The sequence below is a fragment of the Echinops telfairi genome, unplaced genomic scaffold (genome assembly GCF_000313985.2).
Source record: "Echinops telfairi isolate 266 unplaced genomic scaffold, ASM31398v2 ScPeMD7_2;HRSCAF=8, whole genome shotgun sequence".
Taxonomy (NCBI): domain Eukaryota; kingdom Metazoa; phylum Chordata; class Mammalia; order Afrosoricida; family Tenrecidae; genus Echinops; species Echinops telfairi.
The window spans coordinates 557,433-566,458 of record NW_022103898.1 but is presented as its reverse complement, the minus strand read 5'-3'; the positions used below and the strand labels follow the sequence as shown (position 1 = coordinate 566,458).

General features: G+C 64.1%; 2 protein-coding genes across 3 annotated transcripts; both read left to right on the top strand.

Annotated features, from left to right (window-relative positions):
• Positions 1-1,837: 1,837 nt before the first annotated feature.
• TRABD (TraB domain containing) lies at positions 1,838-6,423 on the top strand. The gene is made up of 9 exons (XM_045292138.1): positions 1,838-1,944; positions 2,785-2,899; positions 3,035-3,201; positions 3,280-3,420; positions 4,490-4,600; positions 4,666-4,805; positions 4,955-5,127; positions 5,206-5,317; positions 5,403-6,423. Exons 1-9 carry the CDS (start codon positions 1,912-1,914, stop codon positions 5,578-5,580), a joined length of 1,170 nt encoding a protein of 389 aa, XP_045148073.1. The 5' UTR covers positions 1,838-1,911; the 3' UTR covers positions 5,581-6,423.
• A 98-nt stretch (positions 6,424-6,521) lies between these two features.
• LOC105978397 (angiopoietin-related protein 5-like) lies at positions 6,522-8,637 on the top strand. 2 transcript variants are annotated; one of them, XM_013004024.2, is made up of 6 exons: positions 6,522-6,821; positions 6,905-6,932; positions 7,266-7,357; positions 7,717-7,840; positions 7,913-8,098; positions 8,252-8,637. In XM_013004024.2, exons 1-6 carry the CDS (start codon positions 6,732-6,734, stop codon positions 8,545-8,547), a joined length of 816 nt encoding a protein of 271 aa, XP_012859478.1. In that variant the 5' UTR covers positions 6,522-6,731; the 3' UTR covers positions 8,548-8,637. The 2 variants fall into 2 exon arrangements, with proteins under 2 accessions (XP_012859478.1, XP_045148083.1); XM_045292148.1 differs by having other exon boundaries at positions 8,278-8,411.
• Positions 8,638-9,026: the final 389 nt, after the last annotated feature.

Below are 9,026 nucleotides of genomic sequence, written 5' to 3'. Positions count from 1 at the left end.
GAGCCCAGGAGCAGGGATGGGGGTCTCACTCCTGTCTGCAGCCACGTGGAGGGGTGGTGGTTATGGGTCTGTGGATTCAGGACCCTCCAGCTTCAGCCTTGAGATGTGGGTGGGAGGGGGCTGCTCAGGGAAGCCGGTCTGCATTTAGAGGCGATAGAGAGTGTGGGGCCCAGGGAAGGGCCCCGGCAGTGGGCCTGTGACCTGCCTGGGGTTCCCCTGGGGACCTTCGGTGCCCACACAGCCTGTCCAGGTGCTGCAAGTCATTAGCCTCCAAGACTGGTGCGATCCTCATAGACACCCTCAAGATGCCCCTTTTCCGGCCTGAGGCTGCCCCCCTATACCTGACATAGTGCCAGGGCCTAATCCGCCTGGTAGATGGGGGACAGTCGGTCGCCTGCCTGAGCCTGTGCACTGCCTGTGGTTTGGCCGGGATTCTGCACACAGCACCCCACACACTGTCTGCCAGGGGGGTACAGGAGGCAGGGCAGAGCACAGGCCCCATCGAGGGATGCTCAGAATGGCTGGGTGGGGGGGCGTATAAGTGCAATGGAAGGAGTACAATGAAAATTGGGGTGCGGAGTCCTGCCTCAGCAGGGTTTCCCGGTGAAGTCCCACCCCACGGTCAGACGTGTGGACTCCTGGAATCTTCCAGGCTGGTCACTCCCCTGAGGCACACCAGCTGGTACCTTGGTCTTTTATGGGGCACGGCCACCCCCAAGCAGCTCCACCTCAGAACCCTGGTGTTGTAGTAGTCATGGGTTGGGCTGCCAAAGTCAGCCATTCAAAACCACCAGCTGCTCAGAGAGGTGGGGATGGGGACGCCCTGCTCTGTAAAGAGTTAAAGCTTCAGAAACTCCCATGGGCAGCTCTGCCCAGGCCTACGGGCTGCTGCAAGTCAGGCAGTGAGTTTGGATTTTGATTTGGGTAGGTGGGAGCCAGGATCCCCAGGGCAGGAGAAGGGGCGAGCAGCGAGGGCTGCTGAAGCCTGCCTCTGCCCAGTCCTGCCTCCACCTGCTCGCGGTTGGGCTCCCTGGGCCTGTGGTGGAGTGGCTTGTGCAGCCCCAGTGTGGCGGTCAGCCAAAAGATAAGGGGGCGACTTGGGCTCTGGGAAGACCTGGGAACTGTGGTGTTATACTGAAATTGACCTGCAGCCTGAGACTGGGTGGCTCATGGGGCGGCAGCTGTGCCCCGCATGTCCCTCCACTTCCCCGAGTGGGCCTACCGCTAACTGAGGTCTCCACCAGTTGAACAGCCATGCCACCACCCCCACCCACAGCTGCTGTGGGTGAGGAGCCACGGCCTGCCTGCCCTGCCCCACAGCAGGCCCAGCTTGCCCAGCCGGCTTCCTGGGTGTGGCTTTACCCCTCGGGCAGGAGGCCGGGACAACGTGGTCACTTTCCATTGGCTGCTGCTGCCACCCCCAGCCTCGGGATGCTTTCAGAGACGGTGTTCCGGCTCTGTGGCCGGCTTTGCCGAGCTTGGCACACGCTGGGCCCCTCCGCTGGACTTTGGGGCCAGCTGGTCAGCCAGCAGGCCTCTCCATGTGTGGGGCAAGAATGGGGGTCAATAGCTGCCCTAGTGGACATCCCATCCCTCTGGGCTCCTGGTAGTCTGGCTGGGCTGGGTTGCTCACTCAGGGACCAGTAGTGGGGGCTTGTTGGGTGGGGTGGCGGACCTGCCAGGAGAGGCTCCCCTGGTTCAGCAGGCAGGACCTGTCTTGCTTGCCTGCCTCCCTCCCTCCAGGCCATCTGTCCCACCCCAGAGTTCCCTGGACACCAGATTGGGAGCCTGGTGTCCCAAAGAGCCCTCCTTGTGAGAGCAGTGGTATCCTGAGCAGCAGGGGCAGGGGCCTGGGCTCCTGGTTAGACCCATCTTCTCCCCTAGGTGTCACCAGTTGAGCTGGCAGCCGCCATGGAGGGGGAGGAGGAGGATCCCCCCCAAGAGGTGAGTGGGGACGGAGCCCAGCCTGTCTGCTCCCCAACATCTGGGGAAATACTCTCCCCTGCCCACCTCCCCCTGCAGTGTGGCTCCTTTGGGGGTCACTAGCTATGCTTATGAAGGAGGCCTGTGGAGGGCCTTCCCAAACTGCCCGGCAGCCAGGACTCCAGGTGCCCAGGAGGGGGCCCCTGGGAACCAGGGCGTGTCAGTGGGCTGCTCTCAGGGTCCAAGTCAGAGCCCCGCCCCAGGCACACACTAGCTCTGGTTTTGTGCTCCTGCAGCACCCCTGCCAAGGCTGTGCCCACCCCGCACCCTGTGCCCATCATACCACCTTGTCCACACCCCATGCCTGATACTCCCGAAACAGGCCATGGCCCTGACCACCAGCCTCTGTCACTGCCTGCCCCCCTGCAGGTGACATCCAGGTCCCGCCCCCAGGAAGGGCCTGGCCAGTTTCTGGAGCCCGTAACACAGCCGTGTACCTGCAGGCAGGGCTGGGCCTACGGGAGCGTCCCCGGAGTGTGTTCCATCTTCTCCCCTCGGGCTCCTGACTCCCCTTCCACAGCCACACTGTGCCCCATGTCCACAGTCCCTAATGCCACAAACTCCCTGATGTCCACGGAGGCTAACAGTATACTCCAGCCCACAATGTCAGGTCACTAGCAGTGTAAGCACTCCCTGGTCTGCCTGTCTCCTCAGCACCCCAGCGGGCTGACATGGGGCTCCGGTGGCCAGTGGAAGGGCCCTCCCTGGGAAATAGGGCCCTGCAGGCCCTGGGCAGTGAGCTGTGTCAGCACTGGGCAAGGTGGGCCAGACACCCTTCTGGAACCTTCCATCCCTCTGCAGGCTGCCACAGAGCCAGTTGAAGTGCCAGGGGCTACAGAACCGGCGTCGGCAGCAGTAGTTTCTGGAGCTGCAGGGTCAGGGCCTGCGGTGGTCCCCGGAGAGTCCCAGAGCATGTGTACGTGCCTCGGGCTGGCTGGGGGTGCAGGAGGGGGACAAAGTGTGGATGCCCCGCTGCTGGTGGCGGTGGCCCTGGACAAGGGCCCAGCTGGCTGCGTGACCCCTGCCCCATGACCCTCTGCTGTGGCTACAGCGGACGTGGAAGCCTTCAACCTGCTGCTGGAGGTGAAGTTGAAGAGGCGGCGAGCCCGGCCTGACCTGCCCCCCACAGTGACGGAGCTGGTGGCTGAGGACGGAAGCCGTGTGTACGTGGTGGGCACGGCCCACTTCAGCGACGACAGCAAGAGGGACGTCGTCAAGGTGGGGTGGTGGGGGTGGGGCGGGCTGGCCACGGGCTACCTGCAGCTGGCCCTGACTGAGGCTCGGGGGCCCTTGCAGACCATCCGGGCGGTGCAGCCTGACGTGGTGGTGGTGGAGCTGTGCCCCTACCGAGTGTCCATGCTCAAGATGGACGAGCGCACGCTGCTGCGGGAGGCCAAGGAGCTCAGCCTGGAGAAGCTGCAGCACGCCGTCCGCCAGGTGGGGGGAGAGGACAGAAGGCAGGCTATCCAGCATCTCCTGGGAGGACAAGGTCATCTGGCAGGTGTTAGGGGGGCTCCCAGCAGGTGTGGGAGCAGGGGAAGGGCCAGGCAGGTGGGGGACCAGCAAGCAGGCTATACAGGACAGAGTGAGCGGCTGGTCCCCTTGGTCTCTGGCAGGGAGAGGCCAGTGCCCCCCACAGTGGATGCTCACAGGCCCCACTCTGCCCTGCGGCTGGGTGGGTCTGGGGTACACCCTTACCTCTAGTTGAGGTCATAAACTTCAGAAGCCCCCACTCTCAGCCAGGCCCAGGCCTCTCCCAATCAGAGCCCTCCCCAGACCGGCCCTAGGGCCAAGGGACCTGTTGTGGACAGGCGTGTGACCCCTGCGCACAACCTGCTGTGGCCTGACTGTGACCCCTGACCACCGTGGCTGCCCTGGGGCTCCGGCCCAGCTGGCCCTCAGGCTGCAGGGACACCGCTTGCCGGGGTGGACTGGTGCTTGTGGGCAGGGTTTGGACAGCCTGAGCCTTACAGGTCCCCGTGGTTGGAGGGGACAGCCACCAGGGCTGCCTGGGCCATACTGCTCCTCCTAGTGTGAACCATGGCCAACACAGGTTCTGCCCTGGCCAGCGGCCATTGGATATGGTGTGTGACAGGCTGCCCGCCAGTCTGGCCCCCACCTGTTTGCTCAGGACCAGCCGGAGGCACAAACACCCGGCCACAGCCCTCGGGGCGTGACGGCCGGCCGTGACTGCACAGCTGTACTTTTGTGTGCTGCTGCTGTGTTCTGACGGGCGGGTCCACAGTCATCAGACCTCCACTCCTACCCCTGCGCCTCCCCCACAGCGGGGAGCAGAACACAAGCCCGTGGGGACGGGCTGAGCAAGGAGCCACAGGGAAGACAGGCGTCTGCGACCCTCCCCAAGGCCGCCTGCTCTCCGCACCCCTGCGTGGGGCCGGTGGGGAGCAGACCTGAGGGCCTAGGTGGGGAGAAATGGAAGGTGGCTCGGGTCAGGCCCCGGGGGGCCTGGCAGGCAACCTGCTGACCACCACGCCCCGTACCCCAGAATGGAGTCATGTCGGGGCTCATGCAGATGCTGCTGCTGAAGGTGTCAGCCCACATCACGGAGCAGCTGGGCATGGCGCCTGGCGGGGAGTTCAGGGAGGCCTTCAAAGAGGTGAGGGGGCCGTAGGGGGTGGGGGGGCTGCTGCTGGCTGGGGCCCTGACCCTGCTCTGCCGTAGGCCAGCAAGGTGCCGTTCTGCAAGTTCCACCTGGGCGACCGCCCCATCCCCGTCACCTTCAAGAGGGCCATCGCTGCACTGTCCTTCTGGCAGAAGGTCAAGCTGGCCTGGGGCCTCTGCTTCCTGTCGGACCCCATCAGGTGGGGGTGGCCCTCCTCGCTGCCCTGCGTTCCGCCTGCCCCACCCACGCCTTCCCTGCAGGCTCCTCAAACAGGGCCCACCCTCCTGCCTCCCTCCCTCCCTTCCGCAGCTGCTGCTGCGCCCTCCTAATCCCAGCCCTGCCCCCCAGCAAGGACGACGTGGAGAAGTGCAAGCAGAAGGACCTGCTGGAGCAGATGATGGCCGAGATGATCGGCGAGTTCCCTGACCTTCACCGCACCATCGTGTCTGAGCGAGACATCTACCTGACCTACATGTTGCGCCAGGCCGCCCGCCGCTTTGAGCTGCCTGGCTCCTCCGACGGTGAGACTGGACCTGCGGGGTGGGGGTGGGGGCAGGGACAGGGGAGGAAGCACCACGCTGACCCTGTCTGCCCCCCAGCCGAGCCCAGGAAGTGCGTCCCCTCGGTGGTGGTGGGCGTCGTGGGCATGGGCCATGTGCCCGGCATCGAGAAGAACTGGAGCACCGAGCTGAACATTCAGGAGATCATGACGTGAGTGAGGCCCGGCGGCAGGGAGGGGGGCAGAGAGGGCAAGGGAGCAGCCTGCAGCAGCCAGCCCCTCCCCACCTCTCCGCAGTGTGCCCCCACCCTCCATCTCCGGCCGTGTGTCCAGGGTGGCTGTCAAGGCCGCCTTCTTCGGCATCATGGGCTACAGCCTCTACTGGCTGGGCCGGCGCGCCGTCGGCCTGGTCCTGGCACTTCCCGTGGCGCAGGACTGCCTTCAGAGAGCGTCCACCGTCCTGCCCAAGAAGTAGGCCGAGGGCTGTGGGAGCCCCCAGCACGGCTCGGAGCGCAGGCGGACCCTGTGGAACTTCCCCCCTCAGCCACCACCAGCTCCCACCTGGCATCCACACAGCAGGCTCAGCACCTCCCATGGGCTGACTGTCCTGTTGCTGAAGCCTCGCTACCCCGCTGTCCAATAGTGGTTGGTGTTTCTGAGCGCAGGCTCCTGTAGCCCACAGCCTCCCCTATACCAGGGGGCGGGCAGGGCCCGGTGGGGGGCTGCAGTTGGCGCCCTGCCTCACTGTGCCTTCTGTGGTCTTCGGCCTCTGTGGCCCCCAGCTCTCCCCTCTCCCAGGAGCACCTGGCTGAGGGTCTGATGGTGGACTCAGGCCAGGCAGGTTTGGGAAAGGCTCTGGGGGCCAGGGGGCTTAGAGGGGCCACCTTTCCCATGGCCAGGCAGCCCCTAGGCCCTGACAGGGTCTCTGGCTTGCAGAGTCCCCAGGGTCTGGTCTTTTTAAAATGTCTGAAATTTCTTTGCTCAGGTAATTTTAACTTAAACCGTACAGCAGACGTCAGAAACACGAGCCTTAAATCTGGTTGGGGTGATGCATTCTTTCTGGGTCCTGCTGGCGGAGCTGTCCCTGCCTCCTCGTCCTCTCGCCGGCAGGTCTGGCAGAGAGGGGCCAGGGGACCCTGGGGCAGGGTTGGGGGTGACTTGCCTGGGCGGCGCCAGCCTCATCCCATCCTGTTGATGAGCGGACTCGGTGTTGAACCAAATCGAGCCCAGGGCCGGTGAGCTGGCCACAGCCCCTACCCTGCCCTCCAGTTGGGCGTGCACTTTCCTTACAAGGTTGAAATAAAGTCTAATTTTGGAAGCCCCTGTGTGGTGACATCTGTGGGAACCAGACCCGGTCACGCGTGAGCCACCCAGGCTGGCTGAGGGAAGGGCCCCCAGAGGCTGGGCCAGAGCCAACCAGGAGGAAGTGTGCCCAGGAGCCCCCACCTGGTCCCACACCCATGCGAGGGAGGGGCGGAGGCAGGATTGGCCGGCACCCTGAGGCACCTTGAATAAAAGGCTGGGCCAGGCGGGCAAGCCGGATCCTTCCAGAGGGTCTGCAGGTGAGTGAGCTCAGGGACGGGGCCTGGAGAGAGCCCTCACAGCACATCTACACCCCTGGAAAGCATGGCCGCCGGCGCCCTGCCCTGCCTCACCACCCTCCTGCTCTGTCTCTGGGCGCCACAGGCCTGGTCCTTGGTACAGAGGCACCTGTCGGTAAGGGTGGGTCTGGTGGGTGGTGGGATCCTCAGGGCAAAGCTGGCACAGCCTCCAGCCCTGACCAACCCCTCTTTCCACAGGCCCCTGTTCTGGAGCTACAGCCCCAAGGTGGGTACAGACGGCCCATCCCCCAGAGCAGCCACTGGCCTGCAGTGCATTACCTGGGGGAGGGAGGAAGGGAAGCCAGCTGGGGAAGGAGGGGCAGAGACCACCCGCCTCCTACCCCAAATGTACAGACAGTGCTAGGAGTACAGACCTGGGGGTCCTCCTGGGCTGGGCAAGTGGACAACTGCAGCCCAAGGCAAGGGAGGACCAGTCTGCCTACTGGGACCAGAACTGGCCTGCCCTTGGGGTGACCAAGAAGGGTCCTGAGGGGCCTTGGCCCGCTCCCCCAAGTTCAGGAGGGTAACTGGCCTGCCCCTCGGTGGTGCTTCTCCACAGGGAGGGACTGCTCTCACATCTGGGAGACTAACTCCAGCGCTCCCAGCGGTGTGTATGTCATCCAGCCTGAAGGAGCCAGCACACCTTTCCAGGTGAGCCCGGTGGAGCTGCCACTGCCCCAGGGACGTGGTCAGTGAGCACAAGCCACAAAGACCCTTACCATCTGTGGACACTGCCAGCGAGCCTCTTGGAGAGATAACCCAGAGCTCTCAGCACCTGAGAGAAACCACAGTGACAGTGAGGCCCGGGGTCAGGCGCCCAGTGACCGATGCCAGTGGGAGCATCTGTGACAGCACACATTTTCAGACAGCACATGTTTGTGTAACACGCATTCCCAGAAAAATAGCAGGGTTGCATTTTTCACATTCATTAATGAGTTCAGGGGGTGTACAGGCACCACCCGCTTCTGAAAGGCAAGGGGGCCACTAGCATGACCGCCCTGCTCCACTAGGTTCTCTGTGACATGCGAGAGGGCGGCTGGACGGTGATTCAGCAGCGTCAGGTGGACGCAGAGCAGCCCCTGGACTTCGAGAGATGCTGGCAGGAGTACAAGCAGGGCTTTGGAGCCCTGGAAGGTAGGAAGCTCTGTGCCCTGAGTCCCGGGGGACCATCACAGCCCTGAGCCCAGCTGGCTGTCCACTCCACAGGTGAACACTGGTTGGGGCTGGACCACGTGGTGGCTTTGACGACTCAGCCGGGTCGCCGAGCAGAGCTGGTGGTGGACTTGGAGAACAGGGACAAGCTCGCACTGCAAGCCCACTATGACCACTTCCACCTGGGCTCGGAGGCCGATCTCTACCGGCTGCACCTGGGCCAGTACTTAGGGAATGCGGGTGAGTGTGCCAGGGGGGTCCAGGCTGCTCCCACCTTCACCCCTGGATTTGCTGAGGTTCCCTTGCTGTCTGGGGGCTGACATAGAGCAGCTGCGGTGAGAGCAGGCAGGGTGAAAGGGCACTGCCTGCTGCCCACTGGGCACCTGTACGCAGGGGACGCCTTCCACGGCTCTGGACAGGTGGACAGCCAGGAGGGCAGTCCCTTCAGCACGCTGGACCGCGACCTTGATGCCTGCGCCCTCTGCGTGGAAGACACCCACACCTTTAGCAGCTGCAGCCTGGACCGAATGGGCGCTGGCTGGTGGTATAGCAACTGCGGCCAGGCCGACCTCAACGGGCCCAAGCCGCAGCACCCCTACGACCCCCCAAGCCTGCTCTGGGGTCCCAACTCACATGCTCAGGTTCTGAGCTCTAGTGTGATGCTTGTACACACCACCTCGGTTCCCTGACCCCTCTCCCGGCCCCTTCCCACCCTCACCTCCCACTCCCCGCCGCCCATGTGCGCACTGGCTCATTAAACAGGCTGTGCTGTCTCTGCATTCCTCTTGTTGATCGAGGCGACTGGGGGCCGGGCGTCCAGAGCTCCTCTCCGGGTTCTCCATCCCTCACCCAGACAGGGTCTGCTGGTAGCTGCAGGTCGGTGGGGGTGGCCTGGGAAGGGCAGGAAGGCTTCTCGGAGAGCGCTGGCCAAGTGCTGACCTGCTGGAACCTTAGTGCCCACCAAGGTGTTGCTGCTGGGGCTTGGGGTGCAGAACCCGCACATGGGGTCAAGGTCACTTGCATGAGGCCAAGTGGAAAGGCCAGAGAGATTGGGGGGTGACGTGGGCCTGCCTCCTGGGGCAGTTAAGAAGGGACATGCCCCACCTGTCACAGTGCCAGGACCCCCATCCATGTAGTTGCCTTCCCCATACAGGAGCCAGAAGTGGGG

What these genes read in the sequence shown, in the direction of transcription:
- LOC105978397 (XM_013004024.2), top strand. Translation starts at nt 6,732, where the DNA reads ATGGCCGCCGGCGCCCTGCCCTGCCTCACCACCCTCCTGCTCTGTCTC. An exon ending in TGGTACAGAGGCACCTGTCG is followed by an intron (nt 6,822 to 6,904) that starts GTAAGGGTGGGT and finishes CTCTTTCCACAG; the next exon opens with GCCCCTGTTCTGGAGCTACA. An exon ending in GAGCCAGCACACCTTTCCAG is followed by an intron (nt 7,358 to 7,716) that starts GTGAGCCCGGTG and finishes CTGCTCCACTAG; the next exon opens with GTTCTCTGTGACATGCGAGA.
- TRABD (XM_045292138.1), top strand. Translation starts at nt 1,912, where the DNA reads ATGGAGGGGGAGGAGGAGGATCCCCCCCAAGAG. An exon ending in TTCCTGTCGGACCCCATCAG is followed by an intron (nt 4,806 to 4,954) that starts GTGGGGGTGGCC and finishes CCTGCCCCCCAG; the next exon opens with CAAGGACGACGTGGAGAAGT. An exon ending in AACATTCAGGAGATCATGAC is followed by an intron (nt 5,318 to 5,402) that starts GTGAGTGAGGCC and finishes ACCTCTCCGCAG; the next exon opens with TGTGCCCCCACCCTCCATCT.